At 40.7% G+C, this 24,212-nt stretch overlaps 2 protein-coding genes across 2 annotated transcripts; both read left to right on the top strand.

The window, feature by feature from the left end:
- The first annotated feature begins 2,050 nt into the window (after nt 1–2,050).
- LOC142851094 (olfactory receptor 10V1-like) lies at nt 2,051–2,980 on the top strand. The gene has a single exon (XM_075975003.1). It carries the CDS (start codon nt 2,051–2,053, stop codon nt 2,978–2,980), a length of 930 nt encoding a protein of 309 aa, XP_075831118.1.
- Nucleotides 2,981–21,495: 18,515 nt separating this feature from the next.
- On the top strand, nt 21,496–22,428 carry LOC142851092 (olfactory receptor 4D11). Its single transcript, XM_075975002.1, has one exon. The coding sequence runs from the start codon at nt 21,496–21,498 to the stop codon at nt 22,426–22,428; it is 933 nt and encodes a 310-aa protein (XP_075831117.1).
- The last annotated feature ends 1,784 nt before the right edge of the window (nt 22,429–24,212 follow it).

Raw genomic sequence — 24,212 nt, 5'->3', positions numbered from 1 at the left:
CTTAGCAGGTGAAGAGTGAGGCCGTACAATACAACCTAAGAAATGCTGCATAACCAAATTGATTAAACCATGGTCTTCCCATGTTATTGTTCTGGAATGTCTGACACCTTTTATTTTTTATTCCTACTTATTTATCTGGAAATAGACATAAGGACAGTTTATTGACAGAGAAATGTGTTCTTGAGAAGGGAGTGAGCCAGTGAAATGAGGGACCACACGTGCTCAAGTGCTGGGCCATGCCTCACTTCATTTCCACCTTATTTACTGCCTGCCTCTCCCACCTTCATCTGTCCCTGACTTTCTTTTTTTTAATTTAGAGTTAAGTTGAGCAATGAAGGTCAGCCACCTGGCAGATGAGCACCAGCAGGACAAAGGGGACTGGGAAGTCAAGAGAAAGAGTAAGGAAACCCAGAGTGTCAGGAAAAGCAAGCATAGGAAACAGACAGAATGAAGAAAAGTGAGGTCATGCTTTCCTGCGTCACTGGCTTCCCCTGTGTGTCTTCACCTGTTAGATGGGCTTGGTGCTGACTATGCATGCCTACTGAAATAGTGATATGGGTTAGTAAACAAATTCATAATAAAGCATGTTCCGTTATGAGCTACTAACCTCAGAACACCAGCCCTGATTTGGGAAAACCAAAAGATATAATTAGGAGCTGGGTGGCAGTGGCCCAAGTCTATAACCCTAACATTAAAGAGGTCAAGGCAGGAAAATCTCTGAGTTCAAGGCCACCCTGGTCTACAGAGTGAATTCTAGGACAACCAGTACTACACAGAGAAACCCTGTCATGAAAAATCAATATACATATATAGAAAATATAATACATAATTATTATTCTATGTATTATATGTCCTGTATCTAATTATGTATATATATAATGTGTGTGTGTGTGTGTGTGTTTGTGAGTGTGTGTGTATGGTACAGGACATAATGATACAAGAAAAGGCAGTATGATGCCACTTCAACCATAATGTCATCAATAATTTAGAAGGGGAATTTTGAACTACAATACCCTATGGTAATTTCATGGAAGAACAGATCCTAGAATTTGAAAAGTGGATGAGCTTTAGACTAAGAAGAGAGAATATTGAAAATGGAAGTGTATGAAGTTGAGTCCAAGACCCAGATTAGAGTAAACCACGTGGTATAAACAAGGCTATTTCAGTGTCACCGTGGAATTGGACTAGAAGAGTGAGGTCCAAGAAAGACTTTAATGATTGTCAGATGTATGTGAAGGTTGGAATGTAAGCATTAAAAAGGCAGTCACATTTGCAGAACATTTCACGGAACTAGCGAACATCATGTTAAGAAAAACAAGGCAGACTCAGGGCTGGGATTCAACTTTGTTCTTGCCTAGCAGGTACAAAACACCAAGATCCCATAAAACGAGGCATGGTGGCCCACACCAGCATTCCAGCATTCAGAAGGTGGAGGCAGAAGGACAGAAGTCCAGATCAGATTTAGCTCCACAGTGGGTTTGATGTCAGCCTGGGCTATGGAACACCCTTTCTCAAAAACAAAAATAAAATGAAACAATAAAGACTCTAGGTTTTGAAATACACAAGAGTTTATGATACAGTATCATAAAATACCAGTAGTATATAATTCTCTCTAAATGATGACACATATTTGCCTTTACAGCCATAACAATTTTTATTCTAAGTTTCATAGAATCTATATTCTGTTTCTCCGTTTTTGCAGCTTTGAAGTTTAAATTGGTCTTATTCATTGATTTGCTCAGTGCATACTTTGGGAAACTCCTCTACAACAGGAACTGTGGTTCACACTGCACTCAGATGTCATCAAAGCTCCCAGGACTGAGGATTTCTCAGTCTTTGTTACTGGAGAGGAAGAAAAGAGAGACGAGGAGATGGCAAATGTTTAGGTCATCGGTTCCATGGACTTCTGTGGAATAAACTATGTATGTTGCTGAGGTGCCTTGGAAGGAACTCTAGCAGTGAATGGAGGTTGAAGCAGGGCATCATACACAGTGAGGAACACCTTGAGACTCCCGCCATTTTTTTTGAGGTAGGCCTTGTACACTTCCCCATGGAAACAATAAATAAAACTGCTAATATCCAATTCTTCTTCCGTCCATTCTCACCTGACCCTGGGGTGCAGATGGTCATTTTTGTGGCCTTTTTAGTGATGTACCTGACCAGCCTCAGTGGAAACGCCACAATCGCTGTGGTTGTCCATACTAACCACTCGCTCCACACCCCCATGTATTTTTTCCTGGCTAACTTGGCAGTTCTGGAAATCTTCTACACATCAGCCATTGCACCTCTGGCCTTGGCAAACCTTCTCTCAATGGGCAAAACTCCTGTTTCCATTACTGGTTGTGGCACCCAGATGTTTTTCTTTGTCTTCTTGGGTGGAGCTGACAATGTCCTGCTTGCAGTCATGGCGTACGACCGGTTTGTCGCAATATGCTACCCCCTGAGATACACACTTATCATGAGCTGGCCCTTGTGTGTGGAGATGGTGGTGGGGTCGCTGGTCCTGGGATCCCTTCTGTCACTGACACTAACTATTTTAATCTTCAATCTTCCATTCTGCCACAACAACGAGATCTATCACTTCTACTGTGACATGCCTGCAGTCATGCGCCTGGCTTGTGCAGACACACACGTTCACAGGACCGCCCTGTATATCATCAGCTTCATCGTCCTGAGCATCCCCCTGTCTCTGGTCTCCATCTCCTATGTCTTCATCATCACAACCATTTTACAGATCCGGTCTGCTGAAGGGCGACATCGAGCCTTCTCTACCTGCTCTTCCCACATCATAGTGGTCCTCCTGCAGTATGGCTGCACCAGTTTTATATATTTGTCTCCCAGTTCCAGCTACTCTCCTGAGATGGGCCGAATGGTGTCTGTGGTCTACACTTTTATCACACCCATTTTAAACCCTTTGATCTACAGTATGAGGAACAAGGAACTGAAAGACGCTCTAAAGAAGGCCTTGAGAAAGTTCTAGGAAGGGGGGGGTGATCTTGTGACTTATTTCAATCAAGGCACTTCTGAAAATGAAATGGAATTCTATTACTAATTATAAAGGTTCCAGACATAATACATGGTGCAATCTGTGATTCTGCTACTCAAGAGGCAAGAGCAGAAGGATTGCAAGTTGGAAGCCGACGAAGCTACATGGGAAAATCCTGCCTCAAGACAAATAAAACAACTGATTATAATAATAGAATGATGGTGGAATGACACGCATAATTCAGAAATGTCCTCATCACTTGGAGACACATGGTCTGATTTGACTTCCAGAGAAAATTTATGCTTCTGTCTTTCTGAAAACAAAGCTATATCACATAAAGCAATATTATGCCCTGGACATGAATGGAGAAAGGCAAAGCAACATTCATAGGGCAGCTATTACATACCAGGCACTTTGTATGGATTAACTCATGTATACCATGCTAATTTTTCAGAGGGAAAAAATATAAGTAGCTAAAAATGTTATATCTAAGATGAGAACACAGTATCTACAAATCTAAAGGCTAAACTCTCTATGAATGATGTTTGTATAATTCGGGCTTGCTTTGCCAAAAGGACCATATGTAAATGCAGATAAGTCTCCCAATCTCTGTGGGCTCCTGTTTGCTTATTCTACAACCAGCTACTGAATGAAAGCAATAATAATTAATAATAATAGTAGGAACATGTAGGAGAACTTTTCTTTAGTATTTTGTTGTTGTTAATGAAAATGAAAACTCACAACAGGGCTCAGGACTTTTAAAGAGATTTTCAACAGTGAAAAAGTGAGAAAAGGGGAAAGTTGCTTAATATAATAAGTGAAAATAATGGGAATGATGAAGGTGAACATTACTGAATCTTACAATTTTTGAGAAAAATTCTGTCGTTATCGTCGCCGTCGTCTCCTCCTCCTCCTCTTACTCCTCCTCCTGCTCCTCTTCCTTCTCCTTCTCCTTCTTCCTGGAGATGAAGAGATGGCTCAGTGGATAAGAACACCTCTTGTTCTTGCAGAGGACCTGTGATCAGTTCCCAGCACCCACATAGTTGTTCATTGCCATCCCTAACTATGGTTCTAAGAAAGATGATGCCCTCTTCTGACCTCCTCAGGCACTGAACACATGTGGTACACATACATGCATACAGGCAAAACACTCATACACATAGTATAAATCAAAAAGCATTTCTCCTTCTGGACAGTCATCAGGATCTGCTCTGACTCTCAGTAAGAGTCATCACTACCTTGTAAGATGGACCATCCCTTACAAGACAACTCAAGTTGTTAAACTGCATCTCAGGCTAAAGTCTATCTATGACTCACATCCTTCTCCTGGTCCTTTTGTTTCTCCTCTCTAGAGTTCACTTCTATCTGACAGTTCTTCAAACATATTGTGACAGATTTTGTATTTTATTTTACACCATAACACAAAAGAAACTCATGATTTAGGAATGTAACTTAGTTGGAAGAATCCCTGTCTGAGAAATAGGAAGCTTGATCCCTAGAACTACACAACTATATGGTTCATGCCTATAATCCTAGTTCTTGAGAGGTGGAGACAGGAGAATCAGGAGAGCAAGCTCATCCTCTGTTACAAAGAGAGTTCAAAACTTACCTGGGTCAAACGCTGTCTCAACACCCCCAGAAAAGAGTGAAAAAGAAAATTAACACGAGGAAGAGGAGGGTACGAAGTATGAGAGAGGACCATGGTCAAAGTATATTATATACTTATATGAAAATGTCTTTATGACATCTAGTACTGTTTACAGTGGATACTAATTTATAAATGAGCAGCTTGGAGCTGGCGATATATTTCAATTAGTAAAATGTAGAACCTGAATTAGATTACCAGTACCAATACCTGGCAGAGTGTTATGCCTTTGGGATCCCATCACTTGGACAATAAAGCCAGGAGGATCCCAAGGGTCATAGCAAACCAGCCTAGCTAATTGTTCATCTCAGATCCCAATAAGAGACTTTAATCTCAAAAATCGAGATGAAAGATCCAGAGGAATAATAGTTGACTTCTGGCCTCTCCATGCATACACATGTTCATAAGCCTGTGCACATACACATACTTTGTGGGGGGGGGGGATTTAATTCAAAATGGATTAAAGACTGAGGGCTGGAAAGATGCCTCAAAGGTTAAGAGCACTAGTTCTTCAAGAGGACCACAGTTCAGTTCCCAGCACCCATGTTCAGTGACTTACAACAGCCTTTAGCTCTGGTTGAAAGGGATCTAAGGTTTTCTTCTGGCATCTGTGGGTACCTCTACATATATGTATACAGACATACATGTCCACACACACATACACGCACATAGGTAAAATAATTTTTTAAAAAATCCTTAAAATTGATTTAAGACTTAAACATTAGATCCAAATTATAAAATACCTACAAGAAACATAAAAGGAAATATTCTGGATCTTGCTCTAGTAAATTGAATTAAGGGATGACACCAAATACATGAGCCACAAAGCAAAAATAGGTTAAAAGGCAGCATCAAGCCAAAAGGCTTATGTATAGCAAATGAAACAACAGAGTGAAAAATGGCACAAAATAAGATACTATGTTTGAAAATTATACATCAGAAAAAAGGTTAATCTCTAAAACATGCATAGAATTCACACAACTCAATACTGAACATCTTAAAAACTAAATATTTAATCTAAAAATGACCTAAGAACATGAATGAAAATTTCTCTCAGAAGACATACAAATAGCCAACAGGTATATAAGAAGATGCTCAGTGCCATAAATCTTTAAGGATTTTGTAAATCAAAACCACAATACAGGACCTCAACCATGTTAAGATAGCTACTATCAAAAACAAAGATACAAAAATAATAATAAATAAATAAACAAAACAAAAGACAGTACTGGAGAGATGACTTGGCAGTTAAAAACATTGGCTGCTCTTCAGAGGACCCTGGTTCAGTTCCTAGCATCCACTTGGTGATTCAACCTTTTGTTAACTTCAGTTCCAGGGGATCCAACACTCTCTTCTGACTGCTTCAGGCATAGCACATACATGGTACACATATATAAATACATGAAGACAAAATACCAAGTATATAAAATAAATAAATGCATTTATATTTTAAAAAACTAAAGACAATACTCTTGTCAAAGATGCAAAGAGGTATAAACACCTAACACAATGTTAGAAAAAGTAAAATGATGCAGCCACTGTTGAAACAGAGTATATACCCAGGAAGTGGTGGTGCACACCTTTAATCCCAGCACTCGGGAGGCAGAGACATAGGTAGGCAGATCTCTGTGAGTTTGGGGCCAACCTGAACTACTAAGTGAGTACCAGGACAGCCAGAGCTATTACACAGAGAAAACTTGTCTCAAAGAAGAAAAGTAAAGTATAAAAATCTATTCAAAAAACTAAAAATAAAGTTACTGTTGTGGTCCAAAGGCTCCAAATCAACCTAAGGAAACACAAGAGGTTACCACAAAGCAAGATTTAATACAGACGGCACAAAAGAAGGAGACAAGGGGAGAAAACTGAACAGACTCGGGAGCTGAACTTCAAACTGAAAGCCAGTTTAAGCAAGTATTTAAGCACAAAAATCACAAACATTTGTTGCCAAGTTACAGTTACAATTTTCACCCATCAGAATTTTAAAAAATGGGGCTTTTCCTTAAGTGTTCCATCATTGTCAACCAACATACAATGCAAGCCTTTCATTCCAACCAATCAGATTCTTCTGATCCTTCTGTTATTAGAAACAGTCATGATGTTTCTCGAGAACTACAGGTGTAAAACAACTATTTCCATGGTTTAGGGAGGGATGTGTCGCCTGCTGGACGGTTGCCAGGTCCCCTAGGGCTTGGGAACCTGAACTTTGTTTCACCCTGCAGGTAAAATGGAGTCTGAAGTCAAATGTCAGCACTTAGGACAAAATGCTTTTGCCTGTTCCCAATGTTGCCATATGACATAGATACCCCACTTAATAGTATTTATTATAAATAATTGGAATTAACCACGTGTGTTGACACATACCTTTAATTCCAGCCCTTGGGAGACAGACGCAGGTGAGTCTCGGTGGGTTTGACACCAGCCTAGTCTACCAAGCAAGCTGCAGGACAGCTAGGGCTGTTACACAGAGAACCCCTGTCTCAAAAAAACAAACGAAAAGGAATCTTTGACATCATGTTCAGGAAGAGACATTGGTACCCAGGCTTCTTGACAGCACTCATGACAGTAGCTGAGACGAGGAAACAACTCAGATGCCCATCAAAATGACTACATGACAAAAATGTGGAAAACACATATAATGAAATAGCACTTATTCTGTAAAAGGAAAAAATGGGCAGCAATATGATTTCATTGTGAGGGTGATGCACTCACAAAATGAGCCAATCACAACATGACAACTGCTTCATAATTCTATTTATATGAGATTTAAACTCATACAAATAAAAGTTAGAAGCGTGGATACCAAGACAAGGTGGAAACATAAGTTGAGAAACTGCTAATTAATAGGTGTGGTGATTAAGGGAGAAATGTCCCCCATAGGCTTATGTGTCTGAGCACCCGATCCCCAGTTGGTGGTGGTAGTTGGAGAGGTGGTAAGACTTTAGTGGAGGAAATACACCGCTGGGCATAAGGTTTGAGAGTTGCTAGCCTCATCCCACTTCCAGTTCACTTTCTCTGCATCCTGTCTCCGTTGAAAATATCATCTCTCTGGCTTGCTGCTTGCTGCTGTGCCTCCCCACCATGATGGGTTCTTATCTCTCTGGAACCACCAACCAAAACAAACCCTCTTGGCCATGGATTTTATCACAGCAGAGGAAAAACAATGAAAATCAATGCAACAGGCATAAAGGCTTCAGGTGTGCAAGTAAGTTCAAGAAATCTCAGCAAAATTCTTCCTGTAGTTGTAGTGTGCTCCTACAAATCTGATGAGTGGATGAATCTTAAATCAATCATTCTTACCAAAATATAAAAAGCTTTTCATATTAGAAATAATTGGACAGAAAATGTGTTCAAAAAAAGATCAAAGATATTATTCCTGTATTCAAAATAATATCTTTTGAGCCATTACATCAATATTTGAAAACTGTTATCCTTTATTTACACGAATGCATTTCTTGTCTCCAGTTATTAGTTGAATTCTTCTTATTAAAGTTAATTTAAAACAAATTCAACTCTCTTTAGTCACAAATATGTCTAAATCCTACAAACTTTAATGTGAAGATTAATATCTCAAGCTTGTATATGTATCCCTAAATATCATTGTTTCATATAAGACTCATGTTAACAGATCAGAAAAGTAGATAATTATTGTGTTTTGACATGAGTCTCATGACAAATCTTTTAACCTGATGTAAACATTCAAAATTACTGCTTCCTTTCTGGTTTGGTGTCCATGTTTTAAGACTATTTTCCTTTGTCTGAAAGTTTATTCCCTATTAACTATTCTTCATATGAATGCACAAAGGACTCTGAAGAGCTAATACAATAATAACCAGGAAGAACAATGCTGGAAGAATATAACAATGTCTGACCTCAAAAATTATACTACAGAGCTGGAATTAGAAGTTCACGCCTTTAAACTCAACACTTACGGGGCAGAGGCATGTGGATCTCTCTGAGTTCAAGGCATACTTCATATGGTGTGCTAATATGTAGACTATATGGAAAACTGAGAAGAAAATTAAATACCAACACTCATCCAGGGCCTGGGAAGCTGTCTCAAGAGCACTTGCTGCCCTTGCAGAAGACCCAGTTTGATTCCAGCACCCAAAGAGCAGATCACGACCATCTGTAGTTCCAGTTTCAGGAGAATCTATCTCATTTGGGCACTGCATACATGTGGTGCAGTGACATACATGCAGTCAAAACACCAATACATATAAAATAAAAATGAGTAAAATCTTAAATTTTCTTTCATTTATGTGAATATTGAGCTGAGGATGACCCCAGAATTTTGCTCATGTTGGGCAAACATTTGATTGCAAAGCTATTTCCACAGTCCAAAGTGAAATTTGTAAGCATTAATGGGTCAGTAAACATGGATCGGTGATGTACTCTAAACACAAAGATGCTAAGCTGCACTACACTTATAAAATAAATACTTCTTCACATGAACTCTTAAGTACCGTTTCCTAAGTTAAATCCTTGCCTGATGATTAAAAGGGCTTATTCATTTATTTGAAAAACGCTTCTTTAATCATCATGCCAGTCAAGACAAAGAGAATAAGATACGGTTTTTCTATTGAAAAAGATTATATATCCGTAAGGAATAAAAATACACACAAGACAAATTATCATAAAGCTAAAGTTTGTTTTTTAAAAGATATGCAAGGGACTGGTAAGACATCTCAGCAAGAAAAGGCACTTACCACCTATCCTGACAACCTGTGCTTCATTGCTGGGACTCCCATGAAGAAGAGGTGCACACACGTCTGTGAGTTGTTCTGACGTCCACACAGATGACAAGACACTTGCATGTCCATATACACACATATATGCAAATGCGTGCCGATATCTCCGTGGGGACCTCCAATTGCCGCTCACGGCGCCCCCTTGTCTGCGCTCTATGCGCAGTTCGCGAGCTTCCGGCAAGGGGGCTGGAGGTTAAAATACAGACACACACAGAGACAGCGACACAGGTCATCCTTGAATTCCCCAAGAATGCCCCCTTTATTGTGTTCAGGGGCAGATTATATAGCGATAGCCACGCCCCAGCCAAACCCACCAGAAATCACTCTCCTGCCATCAGGAACTCCTGAAGGTCTCAGAGCAGTTGTAGGCACTCAGATCAGGGGATTACAAGAAATTCAGGATCTGGGGGTCTCACTGCTCCCAACATATGCGCATGCATACATATACAAATACAGGAAGTAAATATAATTTTCATATTCATTTTTAATTGTATGTATGTGACAATGGGTGCCTGAAGGCCAGAGGCATTGGACTAGAGTTCCAGGCCATTGAAAACCACCTGATGTGGGTACTGGGAACCAAATGTGGCTCCACTAGAAGAATAGTAAATGCTCTTAAATGCTGAGCCATTTCCTCCACCCCTAAGTATGTTTGTTTGTTTGACACAGGGTCTCTCTATGTAGCTCTGCTCTCCTATAACTAACTCACCATGTTGACCAGGTAGGTTGGCCTTGAATTCACAGAGATCAATCTTCCTCTACCTCCAAGTGATGGGATTAAAGGTTTGCACCACTATGACAAGCTCCTAAATATAATTTTAAAGAGATATACAACACGTACTTTCTCTACCTTGAAAGGTAGATGAGATGTCTATAAACTCCACAAAGTGTTACAAGAATTCTGTCATCAGTTTGCTAACCAATCACAAAGAACATTTTGATCCAAGGGGTGGAGATTTTGTTGGGGAAGTTTGTGAACCAAAGATGAGGCAGAATTAGAAGAATATGTAAGGCCCTTTTGGAAAGAAGAAGTAGTAATGGCAGTGTAGCAGTTGGTAACCTGGCTAGGAGTCTCCATTCTGTTTCGTGTTAATTGTGCATAAATTTCACTTGTAAACAAGTGGTAATCACTTGACTTCCTTCATTACCATAGCAATGACTATATTGCTTGTTGCTGATTTCTGCACATTTCTTAACTTGGGGTTAGAAGCGGAGAAGATGTTTACAAACCCTACAAATTGCAAATACAGCTAAGGGCCAGTGTATTAAAACATTGTGTACTAGATACAATGTGCTAAATTGTAACCACCAGAGGCCATCAATGAAGTGACCATACTGAAGGCTGCTGAACTGGCACTGTTGACATTTTCTTCTCTGTGGGAAGAAAAGCATTCAGAAGAAAAACTTACTATCCTTCATATAATACAATGATCCCAATGTATATTACAGATTATAAAAACCATAACAACTATGACTTCACACCTAGTACCCAGTAGGTTTATGTTGGGCAGTGTAAAGGTTTAGAAATGCAAAGCTTAGTAATTTATCCAATTCTTGCTGTGGGATAACGCTCTTGTACACTGCAAAGATTTGTCATTCCTATTGGTTTAATACAACACTTTTTAGCCAGTAGCCAGGCAGGAGGTATAGGTAGGGCAATCAGCCTAGGAAAATTCTGGAAAGAGGAAAGGCCGAGATGCAGTCACCAGGCAGATGCAGAGGAAGAAAGATGAAAATGCCTTACTGAGAAAAGGTACCAATCACTTGGCTAAACATAGATAAGAATCATGGGTTATATCAAAATCCCAGCAAAATTCTTCACAGACCTCAAAAGAACAGTACTCAACTTCATATGGAAAAGCAAAAAATCCAGGATAGTCAAAACAATCCTGTACAATAAAAGAACTTCTGGAGGCATCACAATCCCTAACTTCAAACTCTTCTACAGAGCTAAAGTACTGAAAACAGCCTGGTATTGGTATAAAAATAGACAGGAGTACCAATGAAACTGAACAGAAGACCCTGATATTAATCCACACACCTTTGAACACCTGATTTTTGAAGGAGAAACAAAAAATACCAAATGGAAAAAAGAAAGCATATTTAACAAATGGTGCTGGCATAACCAGATATCAAATGTAGAATAATGAAAATAGATCCATATCCATCACCAGGCACAAAACTCAAGTCCAAATGGATCAAAGACCTCAACATAAAGCCAGCCACACTAAACCTTATAGAAGAGAAAGTGGGGAGTCCACTTGAACGCATTGGCACAGGAGACCACTTCCTAAATATAACCCCACTAGCAAGGACATTGAGAGAAACAATTAATAATTATAAATTTTCTGTGTGTTTACATGTAGATGTATATTTTAGCAACAATTTAATAATTCCCACTGAAACTCCATTACCACCAGGGGAAGTAGCCAGTTGATTTCCACTTTCTTGCTCAACAGTGATCCTCTGCCGAACTCTCATTATAGAGCTGGGACTAAGGGACCAGAATATCACATAGGGGTCCAGTGTGTAGAAGGTACAAGTCAAATAGATTCTTCTATTGCCTCTAAAGAATTCCAAACACAAGAAAAAATATATCAATGTGCGCACATGACTGTTTTGATAACACTTTAATGAATCCCATTGAAACAACATCATCAAAACTACAATAAGGCTGCTACTACTGCTTGTGCCTTCCACTTGCTTCCCCACTGAACTTTTAAGGCACAAGCGTTAGTACCAACACTTGGGAGGCAAAGGCAAATAGATCTTTGAGTTTGAGGCCAGCCTTGTCCTCATAGAGAGTCCCAGGCCAGACAAGGCTACAGAGAGAGACTCTGACCCAACCCTCCAGAGAAGAAGACCAGAAGTCCAAAACCAGCCTTGGCTATTTAAAGAATCCAAGTCCAACTTGGGCCACATGAGATACTGACTTTAAAAATAAATATAAACTATTTACTTTTATTTTATTTTCTGACTGCATAACTTCCAAAAATTAGCAGATATCTATGAAAGTATTTCAGACTTTCTTTATGGGTTAAGAAATATAAGGGAAAGTGGACAGCTGTATTCAATGTACCAATCTTAGTTTTATTTACTTATGGTATTTACATATTATATATTTAGTATGCTGTGAATCTTTTCATTTTTCTGAAGATAGATACTAGTTTTTAAAATTGTTGGGTCTAGGAAAGTTCAAGGTACAAATTGCAGTACACACATCAGTCAAGCCACGACTCTGGTGTGATGACAGGCCTCGAGAGGATACAGGAATGGCAAAGAGGCCGCTGATCCGGCTTAGAGGAACAAGAGGAGATGTGCTAGTTGAGGTCAGAAAGATAATGGGAGAGTGTGACCAAGTGCTTACAACCTACAGGATAGACCACTGAAAAGCTCTTGACATTCACGTTGAATAAAATGGAAAGTATTTGAAAAGTTTCAAAAACCAAAATAATGGTGCATATTTTGAAAGAATAGAAGGCACTACCTCATGAGGATTAGTATTTTTTAAGTAATAATAAAACAAAACAAAAAAAAAGGCGCTACCTCTCTATGAACAGATTGAAGAGGGAAAAAAACAAAGAGATCAACTAAAATGCTTCTTCAATCAACCCATGAAATAAATAATGAAGATCCAATGTAAGATAGTAATGGTGGACAAGGCAAGATATTTGAAAAACAATTGAAGGTCAGGTTAGTTGGGTTTGTTGATGCACCCAGTATGGGTGAACCCTATGAACATAGTTATCCACTCATCAGCCCACCAAGAGCTTCTGCATTTCCCCTACATGTTTCCTTCAGATCTGACAGTTGCTTGCAGTGCTCGCATCACCCAGCAGGAGTCCCCTGAGTAGATGAAATTGCCTTAGGGCATTAGAAAGGCATTTCCCTACAGGAATTGGACATTACCATCCCTTGAGCTTCCTGGAGCTTCCTAGGTTCATATGGGGGGAAAAGATACAATAATAAAATTTAAATTTTACATTTATTATCAAGCGGTATGCCTAGAAGCCACAATCATACAGTGTTGTTGTTTTCTGTTATGATTTCGCTATGGATATGTTGCCACTACTGTTATTTATATTTCTGAATTGCCAAAAAAGCACATGTGAGGCCACATTCCAATGCAAATAAAGGAGGCAGATCACAGGAAGCCGGGAGGTTGAAGAGAATTCAAGGAGTCACGATTTATTCAATACAGGCAAGGCCAGCACACAGGGGAGCTGACAGGCAACCTCCAGAAGGCACATTCCAGGACACTTGGGATTTTAAAGAGCTGTTCATAGGCCCAGAAGAGATAGGCAAACAGACCCACAAACACATAGGCAGGCTTACAAAGCCCAAGGTGGATGAATTCGCCTTTGGCTTTAAGAGCATCTTTATATAAAATCCACACAAAAGTGGCATTCTGCCAGAAATACTTATAGACATCACTGTTTCGTTTTGGGGTTTCCCAGCCATCTGGTGTCAGCCATTTGTGCTAACTCATAGCTCCCAATATCCAGTGTTAGCCATCTTGACCCCTAACAGATATTGATATTGATATCAGCATCATATCACCAGAACATAAATGGCCCATTGACTCTCTCTGTTCCCTACGGCACCATTGCAGTGAGGGGAGGAAGAGGAAGAAAAGGAAGGAACAAATGAACGAACAAATGAATGAAGAAACGAAGGAAGGAATGAAGGCAGAAACGAAGGAAGGAAGAAATTTTCCTTGAAGAATAACTAACAGTAATACTAAAGCAGATACATAAAATATATATCTGGAGCATCTTGCCAAAATTCAAGGAAGTGCTCACAAACAAAACCTGAGGTATGGGGGGCTGGAGAGATGGCTCAGAGGTTAAAAGCATTGCCTGCTCTTCCAAAGGTCCTGAGTTCAATTCCCAGCAACCACATGGTGCCTCACAGCCATCTGTAATGGGGTCTGGCACCCTCTTCTGGCCTGCAGGCATACACACAGCACACAGAATATTGTATACATAATAAATAAATAAATAAACATTTTTTTAAAAAAACTGAGGTATGTCTAAGGGACCAAGTGGCCTCTTTAAAGGGTTCCCAATGGCCAAAGTAGAAACAACCCAAGAAACAAAATATATATGACACTGCTAAATTATTACTCAAAGCAGAAAAAAAATATACTTGAGTTCATGCAGATATAGACATTTGAATATATAAGCAAATTCAGGGTGCTCATGTGCAGAATTTTAAATAGTTTGCAAAGATTCTCCACCCTCAAAGATGTATGGTCTAACTCCCAATTCCAGAGGTGAGAGTTGATAGGGATAATCTCCTCCTGATGTAGACAAAAGGATATTGTAGACAAAAAGATATGCACTGAAGTAGAAAACACTATCCTGAGTGAGATAACCCAGACCCAAAAATATGAATATCATATGTACTCACTCATTAGTGGATTCTAGCCATAAACAAAGGACATTGAGCCTATATTTTGCGATTCTAGAGAAGCTAAGTAATAAGGTGAACCCAAAGAAAAACATATATAGATCCTCCTGGAAATTGGAAGCAGACAAGATCACCAGGCAAAAGTTAGGAGCATGGGGGTGGGGGTGGGATGGGGAGAGAGAAGGAAGAAGGGGAGGGTTGGGGAGAGCTTGGGGAAGTGGGATGGTTGAGATGGAGGAAGGACAGATATGGGAGCAGGGAAGAAGATATCTTAATTGAGGGAGCCATTTTGGGGTTGCCAAGAGACTTGGCTCTAGAGGGGTTCCCAGGTGTCCACAGGATGTCCCCATCTAGGACCCTGGTCAGTAGAGGAGAGAGTGCCTGAACTGGCCTTGTCCCATAGTCAGAGTGATGACTATCTTAAACATCACCATAGAATCTTTGTCCAGTGATGGATGAAGATAGAGACAGAGACCAACATCGGAGCACTGGACTGAGCTCCCAAGGTCCAGTTGAAGAGCAGAAGGAGGAAGAATATGAGCAAGGAAGTCAGGACCGCGTGGGGTTGGTCCATCCACTGAGACAGTGTGCCTGATCTAATGAGAGCTCACCAAATCCAGCTGGACTGGGACTGAATGAGCATGGGATCAAACTGGACCCTCTGAATGTGGCTGACAATGGGGGCTGACTGAGAAGTCAATGATAATGGCACTGGGATTTGTCTCTACTACATGTACTGCCCTTTTGGGATCCTATTCTATTTTGATGCATACCTTCCTAAGCCTGGAGTGAGGGGGGAGGGCCTTGGACTTCCCACAGGGCAGGATACCCTGCCCTCTCTTAGGCCTGGAGGGGTGGGGGAGGATGAATGGGGAAGCAAGAGGGAAGTGGGAGGAGGGGAGAAAGTGGAAATTTTGATTGGTATTATTTATAAAGTAATAAAAAAATAGTCTGCTGGAAAAAAATTTTTAATTAAAAAAAGATATTCACTGAAAGAAAAGACCTGGAGAAGTCTGAAAAACATTACCTTGATCTGGAGTTTAAAGCATCATCGGCAGTCTACGGTCACAGGGTGTGCCCTTTGATATGATTGGATAAGAGTGACCCTATATTCCTTCTCCCAAGACTCATCACTTCCGTCTAACTATGAGAAAATAATCACAGCACTAACTCAGACTTAGAGACATTCTACAGAATCCCTGACTAGCACTCTTTGATGCTGTTTACCAAAAGAAGTCTGCGAAATTGTCGGAGCCCCATAGAGCTAAAAAAGACATGGACACTAAATGTAATCCGGTATCCTGAATGTAATCCTGAGGAAAAAAAAAAACTAAAGAAACCTAAATAATGGATGGACCTTACTTAATAGTAATTTTTCAGTATGTTATCCATGGGTCCTGATGAAAAAATCATGGTGACATTAATGGTGAAATATACAAGAATTTTCTTGCAACTCTGCAGTAAATGTACTCAAAATTTAAGTCTTTCTTTTCAAAGTACCTGGCACACTGGAAAGCTCAATGAATACAGGACTTATTTTTGCATGGCGATGTTTCTCAAAGCATTTCATTTCTATCCCTAAGGCTTTCAACAATGGGAAGAAGGTGATGCTGGAGACTTGCACAATACTGAAAATCAATGTCTTGCCCAACTACCATTAGTAGGAACCTCTTGTATTTGTTTATTCAATTTAAATTGGATTGAAAGATTTGTCATCTTGAAAGAGATACCTTTAATAAGCCATGCAGGTGTAAAGTAAATCCCTGTGTTCTTGTGACTGTGTTAGTCCTGAACCTAAACCCTTTTTCAACAACTATTCCCGCGAAGGTAAGGACTCCATCTGGGGACCTGAAACACTGCTGCATCACTGGATTCAATTCTGGTTGCAACTGAGAAGCAACAGCTGGTTTTGGAAGCTGAGCCAAACTCGGGAAGATCTCCAGCCAAAGAAGGAAACTGAGCCATGCTGCCTCGAGGCTAGCTGGAGTCAAAGGAAGGAGAAGCCACCGCAGCTCTGAGCTTGACCTGCAAGGAAAGCAATTATTGCCAGTAATTACGGTAAAGGGCCTTAGAAATACAGATCCTGCCAAGCATAGTGGTGCACACCTTTAATCCCATCACTCAGAAGAAAGAGGCAGGCAGAACTCTGTGAGTTCCAGACCAGATGCAGAGCCACTGTCTAAAAAATTTAGGTGACCAAACAGTCAAGATAGCTATCAAATGAACTCACATTTGTTACCAGGCTTTATTAATTTTTCTTAGTCTAAGTAGTCCCTGTTGTGGAATATTTGTTTATACTGTGAAGATGTATCTTCATCAAGGCACCTTCTGATTGGTTTAATAAAGAGCTGTATGGCCAATAGCTAGACAGGAAGAAGTTAGGTGGGTCTTCTGGAAACAGAGAAGACTCTGGGAAGAAGAAAGGCAGAGTCACTAGCCAGACATTGAGAGGAGACAGGAGGTGCAAGATAGAAGAGAGGTAATGCCACATGGCAGAACATAGAATTAAAAATGCGGGTTAATTTAAGATATTAAGTTATCGAGACAAGCTTAAGCTACAGTACAGGCAGAGTTTTTGTCAGGACTACTGGTTCTAAAATAAACACACAGAGGTTCAGTATTAATTATAAATGCTCAACCAATAGCTCAGGCCTATTACTAACTAGTTCTCTTACAACTTAAGTTAACCCATATTTCTTATCTACGCTCTTCCACGTGACTTGTTACCTTTTCTTAGTACAACATGCTCATCTCGCTTCTCCCTGCATCTACTCAAGCCTCCTCTGACTACACCCTTCTTTTTCCCATCATTCTCAGTTTAGCTCTCCCACCTAACCTTATCCTGTTCAGCTATTGGCCAATCAACTTCTTTATTTGATATGGGATTTCCCTCTGTATGCTGTGAATATGTTTTATTACCATTGATTAATAAAGAAGCTGTATCAGCCAATGGATTAGCAGAGTAAAGTCAAGCAGGAAATCAGATCAGAAATAAAGAGAGAGTAGGCAGAGTCAAAGAGATGCTATGTAGCTGCTGAAGGAGACAGACATCATTGCCAGAACCTTTCCAGTAAACCATAGCCTCATGGTGATACACAGATTAATAGAAATGGGTTAATTTAAGATATAAGAGCTAGGTAGGAATACACCTAAGCTATTGGCCAAGCAGTGTTGTAATTAATATAGTTTCTGTGTGATTATTCAGATCTGGGCAACCAGGACACAAATAAGCAGTCTCCAATTACATTCATTAAACAAATCACAATGGCCAATCTTCAGTATACAAAAGATTTGTTCCACAGCACTAAAGGTCAAGCTTTCATAATTAATGATAAGTCTCTGGGTCATTATTTGTGGGTTGATGGTCCAAAGGTAATCCAACAAGAAAGCTTGCTACAAGTACCCATACTACTTCAGCCTGCTTCAACCTCTTCCCAACATGGATACCTTGTGAATAAAAGCTGCTGAAATATGAAGTTTAAAAGGCCTTCTCCCAAACTTTGTGTACCTAATTAAACCCCTTTTCTATCTGAGTTAGGACAGGGAACTCACACTTTTAGACGCCAAAGCATCCATTGCAGAGTAGCATCTTAATTGCTCCCACTGAAACAACCTCACCATCAGCAGAAGTTTTCCAAGGTCACATCCACTATAATCCCTCTGATAACCCTCACTTCTGTTCTGGGATTTAGAAGTCAGCAAATACGATGGAACACAGTAAATTAGTGAGGAAGAGCCAAGAAAATGTCATTCTTGGAGTCTGCTCTTTGTCACATCAATAAAAGGAGAGGCTACTGAACTCAGTGGCCTTCCCGGCGTTCTGAGCCAAACAGTCTCCAAGGTTTATGTGAGCTCTGCTAAAGAAAATGGAGGTAAGTTCAGAAGAAAGAAATTAAGGACCATTTCAAGATTTCTTCAAATGAAAACGGAAGGAACTTTAAAAAAAAAACAACACAGCTATAAGGTGAGCATATATTTTATATTTCAAGAAACTACCCAACTGTTTTCAAAAGAAGTTTGACCACTTCACATCCCCACCACTGTTACAGTCCCTCTTAACATGTCAGTCTCTCCACCTTAGCTGCTCTCACGGATGTGAGCTGTCTCCACCTTAGCTGCTCTCACGGATGTGAGCTGTCTGTCTCCACCTTAGCTGCTCTCATGGATGTGAGCTGTCTCCACCTTAGCTGCTCTCACGGATGTGAGCTGTCTGTCTCCACCTTAGCTGCTCTCGCGGATGTGAGCTGTCTCCACCTTAGCTGCTCTCGTGGATGTGAGCTGTCTCCACCTTAGCTGCTCTCGCGGATGTGAGCTGTCTATCTCCACCTTAGCTGCTCTCGTGGATGTGAGCTGTCTGTCTCCACCTTAGCTGCTCTCACGGATGTGTGATGTCGGTCTTCTCCATCTTAGCTGCTCTCACGGATGTGTGATGTCTGTCTCCACCTTAGCTGCTCTCACGGATGTGTGATGTCTCTCCACCTTAGCTGCTCTCGCGGATGTGAGCTGTCTGTCTCCACCTTAGCTGCTCTCACAGATGTGAGCTGTCTGTCTCTACCTTAGCTACTCTCATGGATGTGAGCTGTCTGTCTCCACCTTAGCTACTCTCGTGGATGTGAGCTGTCTGTCTCTACCTTAGCTACTCTCATGGATGTGAGCTGTCTGTCTCCACCTTAGCTACTCTCATGGATGTGAGCTGTCTGTCTCTACCTTAGCTACTCTCACGGATGTGAGCTGTCTGTCCACCTTAGCTGCTCTCACGGATGTGAGCTGTCTGTCTCTACCTTAGCTGCTCTCGCGGATGTGAGCTGTCTGTCCACCTTAGCTGCTCTCACGGATGTGTGATGTCTCTCCATCTTAGCTGCTCTCGCGGATGTGAGCTGTCTGTCCACCTTAGCTGCTCTCACGGATGTGAGCTGTCTGTCTCTACCTTAGCTGCTCTCGCGGATGTGAGCTGTCTGTCCACCTTAGCTGCTCTCACGGATGTGTGATGTCTCTCCATCTTAGCTGCTCTCACGGATGTGTGATGTCTGTCTCCACCTTAGCTGCTCTCGCGGATGTGAGCTGTCTGTCTCCACCTTAGCTGCTCTCACGGATGTGAGCTGTCTCCACCTTAGCTGCTGTCACGGATGTGTGATGTCTGCCTTCTCCACCTTAGCTGCTCTCATGGATGTGAGCTGTCTGTCTCTACCTTAGCTACTCTCATGGATGTGAGCTGTCTGTCTCTACCTTAGCTACTCTCATGGATGTGAGCTGTTTTTATTTGCACCATGACTTCATTCCCACTGTAGTTTTAACTCACTCTTTCTTAAAACAGGTTCTGACTGTGTAGCCCCAAGAAGCTTGTAACATCCTATGTCTCAAACTCACTGGGATACGCCTGCCTCTGCCACTTTTTCCAAGTGCTAGGATTAAAGGCGTGCACCGCCACTCTCTCCACATTTGTCCTACTTTTTAAATCGGGTTGGTTGATTTCCTACTCATGGACTTTAAGAATTACAGCCATTCTATTTCTAGTTACTTCCCTAAGACAACTGGAAGTATATTTGCCTAAGGCTACACAGCCCATAGCAGCTGATGTATAACAGTCAATAAAAACTAGCCAGAAATGTTCATCAAGTAAATCCTTAAATACACTGTGTTGTCTCTGCATGGTAAAAATGAAAAAAAAAACCCAGCAGCATATACAAATTATGAGTGAGTTTCATGAGTGAAAGAAGTCAGAAGAAATTGGGAACAAATATTATATTCAATTTACAGAAAATTCTAGACAATACAAACTATTGTATAACAACAGAGCCCAGTGCTTGGCTATACAACATACGAGACAGTGACTAACTATAGGAAGATCACCAAAATCTCTTTTGGCATGCTAGGTATGTTCACTGTCTTAACTCTTGTGATCATGACATAGCAATACACGTAGATCAAAGCTTAACAAGAGATACATCTCAAATACACGCAACACTGTGCAGCAATGACAGATCAAGAAAAGAACTGATTATAAGGAAGAAGCTAAAATAATGAATAAGAGAACTCAGAATAACGTTGTCATTCCATAATAGTTGAGGAGCTACTCTGCCATCTAAGCTAATTGAAAGTAAGGATGTAAATGAGTTGTTTCTAAGGAAGAGGCAATAGAAGAGAATGATGACCTTAATGTTTCTCTAATTTGTTATAGAATAAAATTTGTGACTAATTCAACTCAAGGGGTATTGTTTGGCAAATAGAGGTCTTTAGAGCTTTTATTTAATTGTAGTATCAAATCTAGAAAAATCCTTACGAAATGTAAGATGTTCTAATTGTACAAAACAGTCACCGCTTTATTACACACACACAAATTTACTCTGTATCACTTATACTACCAATAATCTATATCTGATTGCTCATCATCCACCTCTATTTGCCTTGAATACTTACCGCTTATTTAATGAGAACCTTGTTTTCATACACATTCTAAGATCATTTGTGATTTACAGATGAAAATAATTAAATGCATGCTTGGGTAATAAAATATCATTCATTCAAGACATAGTAAAGTGAAAATTACAATAACCCTGAAGTGGCAATTCATGGGACAACACCTTGTGATCATTTGATTCTGATATTTGCCTCTAAGAATCTAATTTAGTAGGGAAAAGGTAACACTTGCTAAAATAATATTCTCATTTCTTCCAAGATGTACAAAAAAGGAAAATCGTGATTCAATGGAGTTGAGAAATGACACCAGAGTAAAGGAATTTATATTTCTGGGTCTTACTCAGTCCCCACACCTGAGCCTGGTCTTATTCCTTGTTTTGTGTTTTGTGTACATGACAACGCTGCTGGGGAACCTCCTCATCATGATCACTGTGACCTTTGAGCCCCATCTCCACACGCCCATGTACTTCCTGCTCCGTAACCTTGCCGTCCTGGACATCTGCTTCTCCTCCATCACAGCTCCTAAGGTCTTGGTGGACCTTCTCTCAAAGAGAAAGACCATTTCCTATGCAAAGTGCATGACACAGATGTTTTTCTTCCACCTGCTTGGTGGGGCAGACATTTTCTCTCTGTCTGTGATGGCATTTGATCGTTACATGGCCATCTCCAAGCCCCTGCACTATGTGACCATCATGAGCAGTAGGCGCTGCACAGCTCTCATCACGGCTTCCTGGGTGGGGGGCTTTGTCCACTCCATTGTGCAGATTTCTCTCTTGCTCCCACTCCCCTTCTGTGGACCCAATGTTCTTGATACTTTCTACTGCGATGTCCCACAGGTTCTCAAACTCGCCTGCACTGACACTTTTGTCCTTGAGCTCCTGATGATCTCCAACAATGGCCTGGTCACTACCCTGTGGTTTATCTTCCTGCTGGTGTCCTACATGGTCATTCTGACAATGTTGAGGTCTCAGGCAGGGGAAGACAGGAGGAAAGCCATCTCCACCTGCACCTCCCACATCACTGTGGTCACCCTGCACTTTGTGCCCTGCATCTATGTCTATGCCCGGCCATTCACTGCCCTCCCCACAGACAAAGCCATCTCTGTCACCTTCACGGTCATCTCCCCTCTGCTCAACCCCTTGATCTACACTCTGAGGAACCAGGAGATGAAGTCGGCCATGAGGAGACTAAAGAGAAAGCTCATACCTCTTGAAAAGTAATAGAAAAAGAAACCTAAACTCTTGTCACCTAGAGCTCTTTTTATTATTTTTATATGCTCAAATAACTGTCAATTAACCAACTATACTTTCTAGGAACCCATTTGATTTTCTGCTTATACTAATAGTAACTTATGACCCAAATTTCTATATGGCACAAAATAAATTCTGTAAATACTTTTACAGAATTGGGTTGATTAATTTGTCTGTTGTTTAGCTGGTTGGTTTTGAGACAAGAGTCCCTGTACCTCTGGCTGACCTTGAACATGTTTCTGCTTCCCAAGTGCTGGGATTAAAGGTATAAGACACCAGGCTTGGCCAATTTTCTTCTTTTTTTTAAGAATTATTTGTTTTATTATTATTTATATGAAGGTTTGTCAGGATGTATATATGTGCACTGTGTTCATGCATGATGCCTGTGGAGGCTAGAAGAGGGTATCGGATCCCCTAGAACTAGACTTACAGATTGTTATGAGCTGCTATGTGAGTATGAAAAACCAAACCAGGGTTCCCTGCAAGAACAAGCAAGTGTTCTTCAGCACTGAGCCATCTCTCCATCCCCTGATGAATATGCTTTTAATCACAGACCAAGGTTACATTCTATCAACCAACACAATTATGACATTAAGCTCAACTCTTTTTGCAAAAGACAAGGAGTTAGCTTTGCCTGTAACTCCAGGACTTGGAAGGTGGAGGCAGAGGAGCAAGAACTCAAGACCAGGTTTGAAGTCAACCTGAGCTCTATGTGAACATATCTCAAAACATTAAGCAATAAAAAGAAAAAGGTGGAGACAATCCAGAGACAAAAAGTTATTTTTTCAAGGTCTTTAATCAAGCTAGGCACAGAAATACCTTTGAGAGCCAACTCATTGTTTTGCTCACATGATTATAAGTTCTTATATTGTTGGGTATGCTATACAAAGCGTATTCCTGTTCTAGAAGGGTCTCATGCTTAGTGCCTCTGAGGTTCACATCTATGGGTGTGGCTGACTTAACACAGGTTGAGAAATTTGCTTCTGGTTAGTTAAAGTCTTTGTGGACGTGGACTTATGAGGACATCCCAGATCCCAATGATGACCCTCCTGGATTCCTGTCATGAACGAAGCTTTACAAGAGTTTTCATCGTGACCTAAAGGTGTTTATTTTAATACAGAATAAGACTCTCCAGGCTGACATTCCTGTGTTAAGTTAAAACAGGACCAGCCCCTTGAGAACTCCATACAGGGACCAACCCATCCCCAGCATCCAAGTGACTCTACAGTTGTGGACTCACAAGGTCAATCTCGGGTTGATGTCTCTACTCATATTCTCTGCTACTTGCTGGGTGGAAAGGAATAAAGATAGGAGAGAGAAGGAGGTCAGGAGGGAGAGAGAAAGAGAAGATAAAACCCATGCCTGTCTGGTTTCGAATCTGTTGGTATTTAAGGAAAGGCCATATAGACTGGTTGGTGTTGCTGTCTGAGAATGTACTAAAGTCGGGCAGCTGGAAGCGTTGCCATAGACACCAGTCATTTATCTGCCACCTGCCAGTTCTGAGATCTTGAGCAAGCTATGTCTTCTCTCCAAAGGCCATTCACTGCATATCTACATGAAAGAAATTATAATACCCATCTCATAGAGTCTGAAGGTTCAAATGAGATTGTATGTATGAAGCATAATGGTTGCCACATGATTAATCCTTAGTAATAAGCAAATGTCACCATTATAACATCTCTATTTATCTACCTAACAAGCTTTCCCCCCGACACACACATACACACTGACCTGTCGCTCTCCTTTATTATTCT

This window comes from Microtus pennsylvanicus, chromosome 5 (genome assembly GCF_037038515.1).
Source record: "Microtus pennsylvanicus isolate mMicPen1 chromosome 5, mMicPen1.hap1, whole genome shotgun sequence".
In the NCBI taxonomy this organism is placed as follows: Eukaryota; Metazoa; Chordata; class Mammalia; order Rodentia; family Cricetidae; genus Microtus; species Microtus pennsylvanicus.
Note: the sequence above shows the minus strand (reverse complement) of the source record. Positions and strands in the feature narration are given on the sequence as shown.

What these genes read in the sequence shown, in the direction of transcription:
- LOC142851092 (XM_075975002.1), top strand. Translation starts at nt 21,496, where the DNA reads ATGGAGTTGAGAAATGACACCAGAGTAAAGGAATTTATATTTCTGGGT.
- LOC142851094 (XM_075975003.1), top strand. Translation starts at nt 2,051, where the DNA reads ATGGAAACAATAAATAAAACTGCTAATATCCAATTCTTCTTCCGTCCA.